Below are 19393 nucleotides of genomic sequence, written 5' to 3'. Positions count from 1 at the left end.
CCAGGCTAGGCTTAAGAAAGGTATGTGCGAGAAGGAGCCAAGACGGCGGCCAAAATGGCCGCATAGACGCCCGGCTCCGCAGCTCGCCCTCACCTCCGGAACTATCCTGGCGATGATCCTGCACCCCAGCCACGACCCAGTGCAGCGGAATCTCGACGGAGCTTGACCGCGTTATTCTGATCTTTTTGCGCCCTCTGACGGCCGAATAAGACCGCCTGCAAGTTTCTGGCCTTTCCTCCAGCACGAGCCGGGACCTCACGTAGCGAAGCAGCCGTCCCGCACAGCGTCAACACCGGCCTCCATCGGCCATTGATACCCGGCGACCCGAGTGGTGAAACCGAAACCGCTCTTCTATGATCCTGTGACTGTCGCCGCAACGCAGCACTGACTAACGCGGAGTGCACATTCTGCTGGCCCCAGCAACCTCGCGCATATGATCGGACAGCAGATTGGCTTGCCTGACCGGACTCTGATTACACCGTGGTGAGAGGTGTGTAGCGCTGCACATCTGAAGGAACCTGCGTGTGCCTCATTCTATTTCTCCAAACACCGCGATTTGCTGATGTAGCCGTGACACCGGTAAGAACTACTTTCTTTGGTGTGCGTGGCTTGAAGTCCTTGGGCGTTGGAGATACAACATGGCGCCCACGCTAATGGATGTTTGGCTGGCCCTCCGAGACTGGCGCACTGAGTGGCAAGAGCTGCGGGCGGCTGCACATGTTTCTTACCCTACTATCTCTCCTGCTGCGAAAGACTTGGCTACGGTACCGTGCACTGTGGACTGTGAGCCCGAATGCTCCCCGGTTGTCATAGCCGAGGTCTCCCAGGCGTGCAGGAAGCGTGTTGGAGGGTCCGGGGAGCACAACAACAAGATCAGTGACTCTGTTTATCCCTTTTCCTTCCTATTGCCAGCCTGCCTGCCTGAATGCCAACACCCTGCCTTTGTGTGGAATGTGATTCTACCTCGGGGGGACCCTCCTGGACTATTCCTTTGGTTCTTGGCTCGATCTGAGATTGCCCGTCCGGGTACTACGTGTTTGCTGATACCACCTGTGTGCAACTGTGACTCATTTTTGACTCTTTTCCGTACTGGCCAGGGCTGACTCTTGCTCACTCATGTCGCTTATTCGTGAATTGAATGCTGGAGTGGATTATGGACTGCACTGGGGACCGCGGGTGGCTGGGGTGATTGCATATTGATGCCCGCGTACTATTTCAGTGGGCCCTTGCTTCTGGGGTTGGGGGTGCACAAGGGGCTGGTGCTATGGCCCTCCTCCGTTTCTCCCTCTTTTGGGGTTTCTTGGGGAGACAGGCATGCCTAATGGGGGGGGGGGGGGGGGGGGGGGGGGCCGTGGCCTTCCGCTGGTATGCAGGGTGGGGGATGGGATGTGTTGTTTGTACCTCTGTCTCCATGGCCTGCTATCTTCTTCTTTTCTTGTTCTCTCTCTTGTTTCTCTTCTTCTTTCTTATATATCTTGGGTCAGACGGGTGGTCAGGGTTTAGTTCTTTCCGGGACGATTTTTGCGCTTTGCGTTTATGTCTTTATCGCATGGTTTATTGATTCTATGGCTAAGATCTCGATTTTACTGCATATTCGCTGAATGACCGCATATTCCGCTTTTCCTTCCCTCCTATACTTCTGTTTGAGGGCGCATATCCTGTCTACGAATTGTTCCACGTAATACATGCTTTTTATAGGTCGTCAGATCCTTCCATTGATGCTATAGAATGAACCCTTGTCCATCCTCGTATACCATAGACTTGTTAGATCGCAACTCCTGAGGTGATATATTGATTGGGCGGGCGCTAACTGGGGCGACATGTATTTCCGCGCTTGTGTATCCTGTTTATAATGACTTACGCCAGTATTTTAATAACGCTGCTTCACTTGTGGATACCCTGCTATGTGGCTCGCCCTCTCAGCTGCCCGGTCTGACTTTAGGACGATTCGCCAAAATTACAAAATGAAACCCTCTTTATCCTTTTCCTGTAGTTCCTTGCCAGTACATTGTAGTGTTGTTACTTCTGTCATTGATTGCAGCGCAAGGTAACCTGGAATGTTTTACAGTGTCATAGCGGCCGGCCCGCAGTGGTTGTAGGCAGACGCTGTGTACTATATTTACAATAAATAAAGGTTTTCAAAAAAAAAAAAAAAGAAAGAAAGGTATGTGCAGATGGTAGGGGGTGTGTTTAGCCAGCTCTTACCTCCTTGCTGGAAAATCAGCCATTATGGATTTGGAAGAATGATGCACTCTGGGACAAACTAATGCCACACTCCACAGGATGTGGTCTTAACTATGAGGAGTTGCCTGCTCTCATTGGTCAGCAGTAACCTGGTGCTTGACCCAGAGAATTTTGAATAAGTATCTGAGAGGGGTAGAGCCCTCCAGATCTGCTGCTTGAAACTGAATGAAGCAAGAAGTGCCCTGCTGAAGATTTTGCTGTGTGCCAGGAACTCTAAGGCCTGACCTATGAAGACTGCGCCATCTGGAACTACAGCCCCGTGGATTACCTTGCTGCCAAAAGACTCAAGAGTGGAAACTCCCTGCAAGCTACAGGTTAACAGGGATCACCTGGACAGCCCAGCAAAGAATTCAAAGCCTGGAGTACCAGTGGATTTGTAAGGGTTTTGTTCAAGTGGATTGCGGAATTGAAGTTTCACGCTTTCAAGGACCCTCTTGGAGATTCCATAACCTTGGATTGTGTGTTGGATACTTTGGGACCAGCAAGCAGAACGCCAGGAAGGTGTTCTAACTGGACCCAGCTTGCTGAAGAAGGTGGCCCACTACAGTGGTGAGAATTCTTCAGAACAATTTATAAAGGTGTCCCTGACAGAGAAAACGAAATGACTTAAGGGGCACTGATGGTTTCTAAGCACTAGAAAGTGACTAATCTTTAAAAAAAAAATCATCTCTCTGGTACCCTACAGTGGATTATTTTCGTTTTGGTGTCATTTAAAAGATAAAAATATTACCTATTTTTATAAATTGGGGTTGGATTTTTATTTTGTGTTGTGTCTTTTTTTTACTTAAATTGTGTTTTTAAATGCTTTACATACCTGTCTTTGAAGTTAAGCCTGTACTTGCAGCCACGTTACCAAGGGTTGAGCAAAGGAATGATTTTCTAAGACCTATGCTGAGTCCTATCATGTGTTAGTGGCCTTATTGCCAGTGGCAGACCTACATTTGCCCCTACCAATAACTCACTTTCCAACAGACTCCTACAATCACTCCTTCTCAGACTTTGAGAGGCTCTCTTTCTTTATTGTTAAGATTACCAACACCAAAGCCAGTATCCTCTCTAGTCCTTCACCTTCGGCTACATCTTCAACAGACTAACTCAGCCATAATGTCTGATCTGCACGCCACTAGAAATGCAGGTCTTATTGGCCTCTTAGGTAAAGCGAAATTGGGCTCTTCAAATGATCCCTGCCCTCCTGAGGACCTAAACATTGTTTTTCTCACTTCCCTGATTTCGCCCTATCCCTTCTCAACAAGTCCTTGAGCGGTTGTTGGGGCCCTACCACCTTTAAGGAGGAGATAGTTGTCCCTTTTCTGAATAAAATCGGCAGCGATCCATCTATCTTAAAAAATAACAGTCATATCTCTTTGCTTCCCTACCTGGCAAAGGTAGCTGACTGCATTTGCTCTTTCGTGGAGGAAAACTTCACCCACCAAGCGGGCTTCTGGCCGGCCCATTTCACAGAGACTTATTCTCAGCAGTGGACGATCTACGCGAGTCAGCCGACAGGGACACCACCCAGGCACTGTTACTTCTTGACCTTTCGGCTGCTTTGAACGTGGTCGACCACAATATCCTGATGGACTGTTGAGGCTGCAGGCCTCCAGAGCTCTGGGCGGGACTGGATTATTTATTTTTTGGAAGACTGGTCCCAGGCGTTTAGGCTTTCTGCTTCCCTAAGATTAGGTTGACCTGTGGTGTTACTCAAGGATCTGCTCTGTCCCCCTACCCTTGCAACCTATATATACATCCATTGGTCTGATCCCTGAACCAAATGAAGGTAAAGGTTACCAATTCTGCAGATTTGCAATTGGTTTTCACTATAACTCCCCGGAATGCAAATGCTCTTCTCAAAATACAATGTTATTCATCCGCTACTGGATGACAGACAACAAACTTAAATTGAACTCAGACAGGACGGAGACGGTCATCACTAGAAATAAACATGACCAGTGGAAGTCTACACTTTGGTCTGTCACCATGGTTTCCCTCCCTATGCCCAAGAATTCAGTTAAGAGCCTTGGAGTACTGATCAATGCCAAATTGTGTATTAAACCTAAATTAGGGGCTGTAATATCTTGCTTTCTACAGTTTTGAACATTTGAAAAAAAGATCAGCAAATTCCTTTTCTTCAAGGCTCTCACTCAGACTATCATTGCTCTAGTCACCTCAATGTTGGGAAGGCCCAAGTAGAAGGAGTTAGCATAGTGTAAGTATCTGACTCGAAGACTAACTGGTTCAAAATCAGGCAGCCAGATTATTGTTCCAACAACCTCGGAACAGTCATATCTCCCCCCCCCCCTCCCTTGCTGAGGAAATTGCACTAGATAGTCCTAAAACAACGCTCCATTGTTAAGGCTGGCTGCCTCATCTTTAAATCTCTACAGACTGGTAGTCCTGGTTTTATCTCTGCTCGCATACAAAAATACATCCCCTCTCGCAATTTACTTTCTATGTACTTGGATTTTTTCACCATTGCTACTTAAAAAAAAAAAAAAAAAAAAAAAGACGCTCTGTGGCTCCAGATTCTAAGGACTTGACCCCCCCCCGCATATGCAAAGCCCTTCTACCTGAAATCAGGTCTTCCCCCCCTCATCACTCGTTACTCTGTGTTCAGAAAACTTCTACAGATCTGGCTTTTCAGGCAAGCATGTGAGTAACGATCAGTTGTGTGCTTTGTTTCAGCTACCATAGAGCCACGAAACCATTTGGGGAACGTGCGCTATAGAAATGTATATAACAATGTTAGCACTTTTTTTGTCCAAGGTCATCCATAGCTAGTCACACCCAAAGAAGGCTAGCTTATATCTAAAATAGACAGAAGTTTTCCCAAACAACTATCTGCATGAAAAAACTTCTAACATAGAGGGGTTTACCTCTGTGAAGTGGAGAAGTCCTCTTGGAATACATCTTCCAGTTTTTCGACCACTTCATCAGTGCCCAGAGGAATAAGGCTCCCATAGGTCTGCAAAAACTGATCCAAAATACCTGGCCGGGCAAGAGCAGGAATTTAGGGAAAACAGCACAAGTTGAAACATTCTCCAGAATGGCATGCAGCATTTACTTTCACCAGATTCAACTAGCTTTTTCATGATTGCACACCATAACATTTTAGCCACTCTGTATAAAAGCAGTTTAATAATGTCAATTAGCAAAGAGTAGCTTATAAACCGAGTAGCTACCCTTGGTGTGACAAAGCTACACTGGTGTGCAGTACTGCAGTAGCTTGCAGATTCACTGGTATCTGTAAAAGGGTAGCAGGGGAATGAATAGTGATGGTGGAGGGCTACTCTAAAGTTACATATGTGAGACAACACTCGTTTAGCAGTCACATCGACAGGTCAGAGTGCTGTGCAGGTCCATCCTTTATGCAGCTTGCACAAAGGGATACAATGAGTACCTGCCTCTTATAGAAGGAAGGAGGGAAGGAGGGAAGGTCACTAATACTCAGCGTTTTCAGCTTCAAGTCCTGCTAACAGCTGGCCGACTAAGAATAGCTTCAGTTGGAGAAGTGTCAATCAAATTTAATAACACCTTCAAATAAATATTAGAAAAGTAGGCTTACTCTGTACACAGGCTATGTGTTCTTCTGTCAAGGACTCAGACTGGCCTGGCTTCTCAGGCTGCTCATTTTCTTCTCCCACTTGAGCTTCCAGCTTGCTGGGAACAGGCTCAGTTGGTTCTGCGCGAGGGCCATTGCTGATCACTGCATCCGGCGCTCTGGGGCTCTTATGCAATTGATCTATCAACACTGAATCAATACTACAAACGTTGGTAATCATGATGCTGGGGTCCGTAGTCCCACCAGGAAGGCAAATGTCACTGTGTGATGTCATGGACATGTAGCCATTTGGGAGCATAGCTGCTGTGCATGCAAAGAAAACAGGTTATGAGTATTCTACAGAACACTACAGCAATAAGAGGAGCAAGTACAGCATATTCAAAAGAAACAATTATTGCAAAATCAACAGGATTTAATCCATAGCTAGCTTGCTGATGAATTCATGGTCTGCAGAGCTCTCTGCGCATCGGTTAGGTCATCCCAGTGATAGCAAGGCATGTTACCAGTCACCACTAAGCTGTATTGGTACACTAAAGTGTGTGAGGCCCAGTGCTGGAACAGCAGAGTACTATATGTGGATATGGGGAACCCATTAAGAGCAAGCTGTGCTACTGGGCAGATATGCTGCATGTCGGGATTAGGGTTCACTTGTAATCCTGTATATGGGTTCTAGTTGTAGAATAGGTGCTATGAGTCAAGACTGAGGTGCACTGGCAGTAGGCTGCAGCACTGGAACAGCACAGCTGGTACAAGTCCATACTGCGGCATATTGTCAGAGCTGTAAGCAGACCCCAAGAGCAGGAAAAAAGTTTCACCAAAATCATTGAAGTACATTAACAAGAGACTATGAACTCAGTCCTGGACAGCTGGTGTGCTATACATTGCTCAATTTTTATTTTTTCCCTAGGAGTGTGGAAATCAGTACCAGTTCTACAGCACTTATGCTCAAACAGCCGCAGGCACATCAAAAATAGTTGAATTGCGAGCAGGTTTGTGGTCTCTCTGGTGGGAAACTGGCAACATATATTGCTGTGACAGTTGCATCTACTGGAAGGCGAGTTGTATCCGGTCCAGTTTGTCCTGTCCAGTTAAATATCAGCCTCCAGACTGGAGATAGTAAGGGATGGATTTTTACACACTAAGGATCAACGGGGGATCAAAAGAAAGCCAGGGGTACTTACTAATCCCTCTAGAACACTAAATATCACAGAGAGCACGTCTGGCTAAATGTGAGAAAGATTAAAATTGAAAAGAGTCATGTAATGTCAGAAGAAAGAGCCAGGAGGAGAAATTTCCTTCAGGACAAGAACCCTCACTCACCGTTAGGTGACATACTTCATCATATGGGTTAATCCTGATTACCTTTGACCCCACGCAGAGGAGCCGTTACGTCTGTTACGCCATTTCTCCATACTTACTTGTATCCTGAGATGGATTACACAAGGATTCTTCACCATAAGGATTTAACACTTATCGGTCTGAATATATGGACACAATCACAGGGGAGACTTGACGTTCCCTTAAGGCAATGAACATTGATTTTGAACTTCAGCTCTGATTACTCATAGATTGTCCTTAAATTCACCATAAGGGTCATCTTCATTGCATTAAATTCACTGTCCTGATGATGGTCTCTGGATTTCACCTCTGAGACCGAAACGTCGACACATCAGTCCAAGTCTACCTCCTGCACTTGACTTTCTATTTATTATTTTTAATAGAAGTCAATTTTATATATTTCGTTAAGACTGGATTGTTTTCTTATGTATTAATGGATTGTTTTGTCATCTCCATTTACTTAAGATACATATGCAATTACCATTGACTGTATACCCTTGAAAATTTGACAATCTGCATTTAAAAGAATATAAATAATAATTCTCTTTGAAGAACAAACCTTTCCGTGTTGCTTTACCTTTGTTCTTGTTTCCAATATTTCATTTATTGAGCAAAATCACAAAAAGTGTTGTGAATCTGTTTAATTTGTTTGACTTATATGGGGCTAGTGTGGTAGCTTCTATAGGGTTCTGAAACAGATTATAAATACGTTGAACAGTTGCTGTTCTGCTCAGCTGATAAGTCTAAATAATATAGACTTCACTACACTGTTAAACTTTGATCAGTAAACAAATCCCTTGCTGGCACTTTTACTTTAAACATATTGATTGCCCAAGCCCGCAAGGGTATATTGGGTTACCCACCCCTATAACCAGTGAGGTGAAAAGGGCACTATATTCAGTAAAATGTTACAAATTCTCCAACTTCCATAAATAAATACCCATAAATGCTTCTTTGTAGGAGATAAATACATAGAAACCCATACCAATTTGCTGATTCAGGTCAGTTTAATCCAAAGCAGAACATCTGACCAATGCGGCACAACAAAACTGCATTTCTGTAAAGTAGCTACATGATTTTCACCCAGGACTATTCAGAAAAGACACTAGAAATGAACAATAGGAATGGATGTATAACATGTGTCCCAGAACCCAGATGATTTCCCTTACTGCATCAAATTCTCTTTAGCTAACTGAGGAAATAAGGTTCTGTTCTGATGCTCTGGAGTCCTAGTAGGAATTACAAAAGCGCCTTTAAGGGACTTACTAAAGAAAGATTTATCAACTGGGTCAGAGTTCAACCTGGGTTGCAAACTCTGGCACCTGCAACGCTCACCTTTATTTAGCTTGCAATTTAAGGGAGTGTTACTCACCTTGTAATGATCTGGTCTTTTTGCATGTACTGTTTTATATTGGCATGCTCTGCTTACTCCTGCCATTTAGTGTTGGGTGCAGATGTTTGCAAGTTGTTTTTACTTCTTAAAAGTCTTTGGTCTTGAGATATCAACTCCATAGTAATCTTACAATGCACCAGGACTCCATATCAAACAGTTTTTTTCCCCAATGGGCGAGTAGTGAAGCTTAACTATGTAAGAGAACATAGTTACGGTGCATTGTAACTTATAAAGCTAGCAAACATCGGAGATCTTTGCCTGCTTCTGAAGACACAGGAGGGCACATGTGAATATGCAGTACTACAAGTTACAAACAGACTAGCACTTAGTTTGAATCATGTGCTGCTGTATTTCATATGCTGTGCGTATATTGAATATCAGTAGTTTATGCATCGAGCAGTGGGTAGCGAGCAGACAATTCTCGTTTGGAATGAAGTTTTCAACACTGTCTAACCAAGCAGTCTTGCTGGGCCTGAAATGAACACAAAAGTGCCTAGTGACCGGGAAGAGTTTACCATGTAGCAGCTTTATAGATGTCGATGTTCGTATGTTCCCTAAAAAAAGGCATAGTTACACCCTTCTTTCTAGCGGCATGTGTCTAAGGAATAGCATGCAGTGTACATTTTGCTTTAGCATACATGTACGCAGGCATTTCACTATCCATCTAGCAAGACCACACTTTGAAATGGGATTTCCTGAGTGAGGCTTCACAAAAGCAACAAACAGTTGTTTGGTCTTGCATATCTTTTGTTCTTTCAATGTAGTACATTTGTGCCCTCTTGACATCTAATATGTATAATGCCCGCTTTGTCACGGTCTCTGGCTGTGGGAAAAAGATGGGCAAAACCACTACCCGATTGACAGAGGGGAAATCATCTTGGACATAAACGTTGTTTTTGTCCTGAAGACGACTGTATTGCGAGCCCTGTACAAACGTTCCGAGTGCTTGTTCCTCACTAACTCATTTGTGGGGTGACTGTCTAGGAAGGCTGCCTTTAAAGGAAGAAAATGTGTATCACAAGAGGGGGTCCCATGAATCTTGTTAGCCCCACTTTAGGTCCCATGTAAGTGCCGGTGGAGTCCTTGTAGAAAGAACTCTTAATCTCCTCCATAAAGTTTTAACTGCAGGAATTTTGAACAAAATAGTGTTCTACATTTAGCATGCAGGCTGCCACTACTGCTAAATGTAAACAAATTGAAGATATACTTTTTAAAGGTGAAGCAACAGTGGGTAACAAACTATATCCTGCACAGTGGCTCAGAGTGATTTTAAATGCTTACAGGCAGTAATGGACAAATCCTTTCCATTTTGCGGCACAGCACACTCATGTGGCAGGCTGGAGTGCCTCGCATAGATTTGCATACATGTTTGTCTAACTTCATTTTAAAGACTTGTAGCATTACAACAGGTTGAAAGTTAGATCTCAGGTTATGCCAATAGTACACAGTACATGTAGAAACTCTTGGTCCCGGTATAAAGCTTATCCAATGCATTCGTTCCCAGTCACAGTTGATGGATCCCATCCCATCCTCTACGCAGTTCACCTGGGGAGGGCGCGGGTGGGGCACTGGGGGATGGGAGATTACATATTCCACCACTAGACGTATTCCATTTGCCCATTTTTGATCCCATTTCTTTGGGCAACCTTAGGATGGAATTATAGGGCAACCCCAGTGCACATGAAAGAACGTTCCTTTCTAGGCACAGCACCTGAGGCATTTCGAGTCAATTTGAAGGAAGTTAGAAGTAGCCAAACTAAGGCCCCAGGTGCTAAATTGCGGGATTCATAGTCTTTAGGTTAGGGTATCTGAGCTGAAGAGGCCTGGTTTGATGGATAACTTTTCATGCGAATGGACAGACATTTCTAGTAACATCGAATGCAATGGCTGTTTCGCCCAAGCAAGCACAACCACAATGAGAGTCATAGATGCTTAACTCATTTTCCTCACTACGTATGGGATCAGAAGCAGTGGAGGAAAGCACAAGCAAAAATCTACCCACGACTGTGGGTGTCGTTACCTGGTGGCAAATTTGGAGCATTTTGAATTTGTACAGTGGCACACAGACCAAATGTGCATCCCATTTCTGAAAGTACCACTGAAGCACTTGGGGATCCCTCTCCCATTCGTAGACTTGTTGATGTGTCCTGCTTAGCAGCTCTGCAGCGTTGTTGTCCACACCAGGCAGATGCTCAGCTAGGTGCGGATTGTGAATGGCTCAATGCCAGATCTTTTGGGCCATCGCTGATAGTGGAGGAGAGCAAGTTCTCTGTGTTTCTGGACGCAGTACATAGCAGTCATGTTGCCTGTCTTTACTAGGAATCCTGGTCTCCAACGAGCTCCTTAAGCACGCACAATGTCAACTGAATAGCTGTAAGCTCCAGATAACGAATAGTTTCTTACCTGTCAGTGTAGTTTTGCAGCTTGAAGACTTTCTGGATTCACTATGCTGTGCATTATTCTGCGGTCTAGTGGTTGGGTCTGGAATCATCGTACTTTTTTCTTTTGTAGCTCAGGTATATAAGGTGGGTGGGTTCGCTAGTGAATCCAGAAAGTCTTGTTTGTAGGAACTTGCCTTTATCAGCCAGTCATCGAGGTAGGGGTATACATGAATCCCCTCCCTTAGTAGGTGTGCCACTACAGCTTGAAGACCCTTGGTGCAGATTTTAGTCTCAAGGCCAGGGCTGTGAACTGGTAGTGTGCTTTGCCGATGGCAAATCTTCGTAGTGGTTGGTGTTGTCTGTTCATGGGACTGTGTGGGTAGGTGTCTGAGGTCTATGGTGGACATAAAATCTCCGAACCTTATCTGAGGAAGAACCTCCTGTAGGGATGTCATTTTGAATCTTTATGTATTGGTTTAGGAATCGTAGGTGCAGGATGGGTCTTAACGTTTCGTCTCCTTTTTGTAAGAGGAAGTAGTTTGAGTAAACTCCCTTGTTTCTTTCTTTGAACGGTACAGTTTCTATTGCCTCCTTGTGGAGGAGTTCTTGTGCTTCCTGCAGAAAGAGCGCGAGTTCTTTTGCAGAGCGCGTCTTGCTTTTTGGCCTCCTGTTTGGTGGCTTCTTTTCCAGTTCTATACAGTATCCGGACTGTATGAAGTTCAGTATCCATTTGTCTGTTGGTATAGTCTTCCACTCCTGAAAAAAGTGTCTTACCCTGCCTCCTACTGGTGTTACATATTCGTTGATCTCTTTTGTGTTTGTGTAATTGTTTTTGAGTCCTTTGTTGTGCCGCTCCTGTGAAGGTGTTGTGTGGGTGGGCACGAACGGTGTAGCGGAGTCACTTTGACGTGGGTTGCTGGCCCCCTCTTGTTTGCCCTCTTCCATTCGATCGCCCTCGAAAGGACTGGCCCCTAGGTTGGGACTGCCAGGTTTGCTGTTGCGGACCCTGCTGCTCTTGGTTGTTGCCCTGGTAGGTTTGTTGGAAGGACTGGTGGGACGTTCCCGGCTGGTTTCCTCCTCGGCCGTTTGGGTCTCCTTGAGGGGGTGCCCCTTCTCATACCTCTGAACTGCAGTGCCCCCATGGACCTCGCAGTTTCAATCTCATTCTTGAGCTGTGTCAAGTTTGTCATTTACTGATGCCCCGAACAATGTCTCCCCATTGAAGGGCGTGTTTAGAATATCATTCTGGACTTCCGGCATGAAACCTGAGATCCTCAGCCTGGCATGCCTCCTCTGTTATCCACTCCATCATGAGTCTGCAGGATGGGTCTGCCGCATTCAGGGCTGATTTGAGGCAGGAGTTTGCCATGTTCTTGCCTTCCTCCACTAGGTGTGTTGCTCTCTGCTGGTACTGTTCAGGGAGGTGTTTGAGTAGCTGTCCGACCTCCTCCGAATGCTGGTACGTATGCCTGTTTAGTAGGGCATTAGAGTTAGCAATGTGCCCGTGAATAGCTACATTCCTCTCCATTTTCCTTCCTGTGAGGTCTAGCCTCTTACTTTTTGTCTGGAGGTGGTCCGGAGTTTGTGGGAATGTTGGCCCTCTTTCTGGCTGTTGCTGCAATAATGGAGTCAGCCGGGACGGATCCCTGGATGTATGCTGGGTCCTTAGAGGAATGTTTATATTTTTTCTCTGTCCTAGGTGTGACTGACCTGCAAGTCGATGGCTCCTTGAATGCTTCCCTGCCTTGGTCCAGGACACTTGGGAGCATGGGGAGGAATTGGCTCCTAGTTTGAGTGGGGAGCAAGGTCTCCAAGAGGAAGCAAGCGGTTAGTTTCTCTTCCTCTAGTTTCACCCCATATGCTGCAGCCGCATTTTTGATGACCATGTTATAGGATGCCAATGTCGTCTGGCGGCGAAGGCCTCGAAGGATATGTCTCTATGGCCTCTTTCGGGCTTTCAGCGTTGACGTCCTGCCAATCCAGGTCCTGCGCCACAGAGGATGCCAACCCCAAGCTTGTTTGTCGGTCTTCCGCGCCTTCTCCCTCGTAGCAAAATAGGGCCTCTTCATCCTGCTGTTCTGCAGATTCGGGAGTTTCGGCCGTCCTTCGGCGTCCAACTCCTCTTCGACTTCTACAATAGTCATGGGCTTCGAAGGGCCCGTTCGTCGAAATCCTTCTTTCTCTGGAGGATACTGTCATTTCGGCCTCCAGCCTTCTCTTTTTTCTTTCCATCTCGGCAGCTTGTTCGGTGTGGAGTGTTTCAGCAGTTCTCTTCGATGTCAAAGTTGCCTTCGGCTCTTTTTCCTTCGGTGTCGAGCGTGCCTTTTCTGGGACGTGCTTAGACGACCTAGGTTTGGTCTTGGGTTTTCGTTGGCTGGAAGCCCTTTTCGAAGGATCCGCTCGGCTGTTTATCCCTGGATGTAGCTGTGGCTGTCGATTGCTTCGGCACCAGTGCTCCTTTCGAGGACTTTGACTCTGCTTCTCGAGAGTCTGTCGGGTTTTTAAGGGGTCTACGTCTCTTACCTCCTTTGTCGACTTCATAACGGTCTCTACGACCGTGTAGTCCTCAGGTCCCTTGGCGAGGTTTTCCTTTTCACCACCGGAGAAGCCCAAGTCCCGGAGTGACTGAGGTTGACCATGGCCCTGCATGTTGTAGTTGAATCTCCTCTGTCTTCTCTTACTCGGAGGGTCTTTGGGGTGAATGCCAAGCAGGCTTTGCAATCCTTGCTGGTCCTTCTGCGTGTACTTTTGGTGGCCATTACGGCAGAATTTGAAAGGTGTGTGTATTCCTGCGCTCAGAGGGCCCCCTGTATGCACATTCTCCGTTGGATGTCAAAGTTTGTTCTTCCTCTCCTTCGTCATCCCGAAACGGTGTTCTGGATTGCGAGATGTATTTTCTAATTTTTGGTGATTTTCCTGCTTTAATTTTGCTTCACCTTTCCAAACCTCTGGAACCTATCGGTGACAATCCAAACCCAACGGTGGAAAAAAAGAATCTGAAGATTGCGTTCAAAGGTGGGAGCTTCCGGGGGAAGCGCACCAACGTCACAGGAGGACATCAAATTGTGGGATGTCGACGCCCACCTGGGCTACAAAAAAAAACCTTAAAAAAATACTACGATTCCGGACCCAACCACTAGACCGCAGAATAATGCACAGCATAGTGAATCCAGAAAGATTCACGCTGCAAAGCTGATGTTACATTCCTGTGGTTTTCGTGTCCGGGTACCCTGAACAGCAAGCAGTTTAGATATGCTGAGTGAGGCGTCTAGTAATAGTCACCTGTGTTTGAGGGTCAAGAAATAGCGTGCCTAGCAAAAGGTTCTTGTGAGCTGCACCATTTGGGTGTGTGCTGAATTCTGGGTTATACTAACACTAGACGTTCCAATTGACCCTTTTTTGTGGCCATTGCCGTACTAGACACTCTTGCAGTGTACACAGGCAATCTTCCATGCAGCTCTATTGCTATACATGGAGCTCTCCTCCCTAGCAGTTTCACTACTGTCTTTATCGTAAAGGGACCTGGTCACTGAAAAAGAGGAAGAAGTCTTTGGCATGCTATCATCCTCCCTTTGTTTGGGTAAGTTTAATTCAGTTCCCAGGAAAGGATGGATCTGTATTGGCTAGGATGCGAAAGTATTGCACAGATTGTGAACTCCAGTCGTCATAACAGACACTGCAACCCAAGTGAGCATGAGGAATTCGTCAGTTGCTGCTGTTTATCAGCTAATCACTCAGGTATTGGAAGATATATATGGTGTTTTGTTGCAGATATCACTGCTAGACATTGGGTGGAAGCCCTTAGGACTGTGGTAACCCCAAATGGTAGACCTCTGAATTGGTAGGGTGGTCTCCTTACCACCACACAGAGGTATGGGTCATGTACCAGAGGTATGGGGACATGGTAGTGTGCATCCTTTAGGCAGAGGTTACCATGGGGAATCAAGTGCACAATAGCGGGATGACATCCTGAAGGGTAGACATTTTGAAGGGTTCAGACAGGATATAGCGATTTAGTGACCAGAGTTCCAGCTAAGGCCGCAGGTCAGTCTTTTCCTTGGGCCCCACTGGTTTTGGGACACTTGTTTAATAGCACCATTGTTCAGAAGAGTCTGTACTTTCTTTTGCAACAGTCATAGCTGCTCTGAATTCATTATGAGCATGTGTGGGGTCGATGTAGAAGTTGATAATTGGGTGGGCAAGGTTGTGGTACAAGACTGGTGTCCTTGTTATAACTGTTTAGATACAGGCTATAAGAGCAATTTATTATACATGTGTGTAATGATGGGAAGTCCACACGTTGAGTAGTATTTAGTGATGCTTTATTAACCACTAAAAAAAAAACGCATTCCTTGTAAATAGGACGTTGGCTCTCCTTGAAAGTAGGACAAAATACAAAATTGCCCAATCAAATGCTTGCCCTCATGTGAGGAATAAACGTGAGTCCCAAAGTCACAACAGGCACGCTTACCCAAAGTCAGGGCACAGCTCCATTTTAAAAATGTTTGACTCACTGTTACACAGGACGACTGCCAGACTGCTGAGGGCGACCGGTTGTAGGTCACTGGTGGGGTCATGCTGGCAGTTGGGGTAACTTCTTGTTGCTCGAGGACCTTCCATGGTTTCTTGTTTCTTTTCTTAATTTCACACAGCTTGAAGTTCTTCCAGACTTGACAGGTGTAGGTTCTTTGTTTAGATCGTCGCCATGAATGTAATGATGAGAAGTCCACACGTTGAGTAGTATTTAGTGATGCTTTATTCCAAGATGTAAAGGGAGACCCCACCAGGAGCATCCAACATGGTGCTCAGCACAGCCAACTGTAATCACAGGCAGATCACCAACATTCTGTTAGATGCATCACATCAACATTCTAATAGAGGTAGAGAGGGAAGGCATAGGGAATAACAAGATACTACAATGTGTTCCTCGAAAAGGAGTTTCTGCTTATTCCAAGGTGTTGGCTGGGGTACGAGGCTCATCTTGAGGTGGAGGCCGAGCAAGAGTTCTCTCAGGGGGATGCATATATATCATGCACTGTCTTACATTGGCCTTCTCGGAGCTCAATGACAATGGAGAGGCACTAGACTCAGGCCTTAGCATCAAGATGCATATAGGGGCCAGCTCTGGAGTCTGCTTCAAACTGATTTTGACTCTGTAGGTGGCTGGCCCAAGACAGTGAGGATTGAGTTAGATGATGCAGAGGCTTGTGGCTCATCCCAAAAATCTTTCATGTTTGAAGGACCCGCTAAAAGCAGAGAGGGCTTTTGCCAAATACGAAAGCTGGAGGGTGTCTTAGGATTAGTCTTGTGTCTAGAGGACAAACTCCCCTGGGAGCAGTGCTCAGCCTCAAAGACTGCTTTGAAGGGTGATTCCCAAAGGCTTGATCCTTGCGGATAGAGGAATGGTGACTCAGCACTGTCTTTGTGCTTGTTGTGGGTTACCTAATGCACTGCAGGCTGCCATCTATGTTCGAGCCTCTGAGAGGAGCTCAGGGCCCTTTGTTTTGTGCTGCTGGTACACTACACAGTCCTCTGCTCACAGTAGTTCTCCTTGGTTTCTTTGAATCATAGTGCAGCAAGTAGATCAGTGGGGTCTAAAGTACCCAGCAATGTTCCCGGCAATATTTAATTTTTGTTTTAATCCTTGAACACATGGCATGCCAAGCAGTTTGATTCCTCATGCTCTGTAGACAGGCAGAGGTTCCAGACCCAATGGTAATCTGACCACAGGTATTTTTTTCTTATTGGGGCAGAATTAAAAGGGCATATTCTTGTTGCCAGTTCCCCACCCTCCCCACAAGAGTTTTATGTAAGAACGGAGTCCTGTAAAGCAACAATCTTAGAATGGATGGAAACCATAGCAACAGTTATGGATGTGACTTTCGATGAATCTTCTGAAGATGGATCAGGATACTCAACGACTGGAAAGAAAGCAACAAAAAAAGTTGTTCACAATCCCAGAGCTCATGCTGGAACATCTAAACCAATGGCAGGAAAGAAATCTATGGCAGTTCATTACACTCAAACAGAATGGTCCTTAAACCCTGGGATTAAGAGTTTAATAGTCCCCAGATGCCTCTCCCAAACTGAAGATGCCCAGCATTAATTACAACCCTTACCAGAGTCACCATCCAGCGAAGCATCCCCTTTCAGCTCCCCAGAGGACTGGGAATCCATCCCATGATACAAGGCATCTTGGTCCTCTTCGCTCTCCCCATCAAAGGTTACCTTCTCCAACTCTGTGTACTGTGGATACAAGGATGAAAGCTCCCCAGCGTCCTCGTCCTCAGTCATTAGCGAGCTCAGGAGACCGGTGTGGGGAGACCTGCTGGTACTCTCACCGGTGTGGTTGAGGAGACCTTGCAAATGATTAGTTTCTGCCGACACATAGCCTGTACAGTTATACTCAGTCATTGGTGTGGAATTATTTCTGCGATACCCATAGTTGTGTGGGAGTCTGTCTGTACTGGGGCCTGGCGAGGGGCTGCAGTTGATCAGAGAAAACTGATGAGGGGGACTCAGGTTAGTGTGTGGCTGTACCCGTGACCCATGTCCAACCTGCAGCCGCACAGGAGTGTGATCATCCGGTGCAGTTCTCCCGCACAGTGGTGGCTCACAGCACTCCCGGGGACCTATGCAGTTTTTCTTTGATGGGCAATAAGCAGAACCCAGGTCTTCATCAGCCTCTGAAGCCGGGGACAAGGAAACAGAGGACCGGATGCGCTTGGAGCCAATGCTCCTTCGCCGACCTCCACCCTTCCGCCAGATCTTCCAATGGAATGTCAACGCCGATTTTTTCAAATGATACAGCATCATGTACGCCAGAAATGACCGTCTGTTTTTCCGAATGGCCCTCTTGCGCAAAATTTCGCCAGGCACTACATCCTCCCTTTCAAACCTGGGGCTATTTTTTCGATCCACCGGAGGCCCACGAGCCACATTATTTGCACAGGGCCAATGGCCCTTTGAATTCCCTTGCACATCCATGGTGTGTTTGGATTTCACAGCACCACCTCTCACAAGGTCCGAGCTGTTCCAGCCAGACATCATAGGCAAATCCCAACTGTCATCATTCGCCACACTCCCAGAGGTGTTTATGTTCCTAGGTAGCTGCTTTTGGATCCGAACCTTATGGCCCAACTCTTGCCTGACACAGCCACCATATTTCATCAGCTTCTGGAAGCCAGCTGTGGTCTTGGCAGAGGGGACCTCTGGCTCCAGCCCTCTGGCCAGCCGAAGCTTGTCCCTTCGTGCTAGGATGTCTGCCTTGCGCACAGAGTAGAGTTTAGTGTCACGGAAGCCTGCAGGTTTACAGAACCTTCTTGCTTGCATGTTCTCTCTCATCGTGACGATCTACCTGTGGAAGGAGAAAGGACTGGGATTAGTGACATTAACAGCAGTGCAGTAGAAGGAAGCTTGGGTTCATTAACTATTCCCAAGGCTCCTCCTATCTTAAATTCTACAAAGGGTATATTCATCATTGTACCATAGCATCCCACAGCCTAACCCCTAAAGTTCATAAACTGACTGAAACATATTGGACAATGCACTGCTGAAATACTTCTAAGATCAATACAAACCACTAAGAATCCATTTTGAATTTAAGATAACCTATAAACTTCATTCATAATGGTCAGATATTGTACTATATATGTGATCATCCTAATCATCTGCCAAGGAGCTAACAGAATTTTATTTGGCCTCGACAAAGAATAAACAAATCTGACAATTCAAGACTGGTCCAGGGAGAGCCCAAAACACCTCAACTGATCAAGAGTATAGAAGCACAACAGTGCCATAAAAATGATTAACGGTACAAAAGGGGGTGGTGATGAACGGAGCATCTGAATCAATTAAACACTCACACCCAGTCAAAAGATCTGGGTTTAATCCATCACCGTTCTTTAGCCCACTCTGCCACCCAAGTTCAGACATGGCTATATGCAAATCAGTCTGACCCTGTGCCTCATGGGAACAGTCCAGCTTAAACTGCCAAGCCATGTCTTCCCTGGACAGGAAACAAGCTTCCGAGGACCGGTTTCTGGCATTCCAGCCGTCTTCAGCCCAGCTTGCTTGAATCCAGTGGCAAAGTGAGCAAGGGACTCACGTCTGAGCATACCCTGCCACACTTATGGCGGCCAAAAGCGGTACAAAAGGGGGTGGTGATGGACGGAGCATCTGAATCAAACACTCACACCCAGTCAAAAGATATGAATTTAATCCATCATCATTCTTTAGCCCACTCTGCCACCCCAGTTCAGACATGCAAATCAGTCTGACCCTGTGCCTCATGGGAACAGTCCAGCCCGAACTGCCAAGCCATGTCTTCCCTGGACCGGAAACAAGCTTCTGAGGACGGGATTCAAGCAAGCCGGGCTGAAGACGGCTGGAATGCCAGAAACCGTTAAAATGATAAAAATGATTAAAGCATGGTATAGAAGGTTTATAACTACATATCTAACCAATAAACACAAGCAA

General features: G+C 46.1%; 1 protein-coding gene across 2 annotated transcripts in view; it reads right to left on the bottom strand.

Annotated features, from left to right (window-relative positions):
* The window catches only part of SENP3 (SUMO specific peptidase 3), a 120675-nt gene that overhangs the window by 51089 nt on the left and 50193 nt on the right, over positions 1-19393 (bottom strand). Inside the window, exons 2-4 of one of the 2 annotated variants that reach the window (XM_086946141.1) lie at positions 17035-18272; positions 5807-6106; positions 5118-5229 (exon numbers count right to left, since the gene is read on the bottom strand). In XM_086946141.1, coding sequence (XP_086802267.1) covers positions 5118-5229; positions 5807-6106; positions 17035-18259 — 1637 coding nt within the window. In that variant the 5' untranslated portion in view covers positions 18260-18272. The remainder of the gene's footprint in view (positions 1-5117; positions 5230-5806; positions 6107-17034; positions 18273-19393) is intronic. The other variant, XM_086946142.1, reaches the window with a different exon arrangement.

This window comes from Lissotriton vulgaris, chromosome 12 (genome assembly GCF_964263255.1).
Source record: "Lissotriton vulgaris chromosome 12, aLisVul1.2, whole genome shotgun sequence".
Taxonomy (NCBI): domain Eukaryota; kingdom Metazoa; phylum Chordata; class Amphibia; order Caudata; family Salamandridae; genus Lissotriton; species Lissotriton vulgaris.
This window is presented reverse-complemented; position numbering and strand designations above follow the sequence as displayed.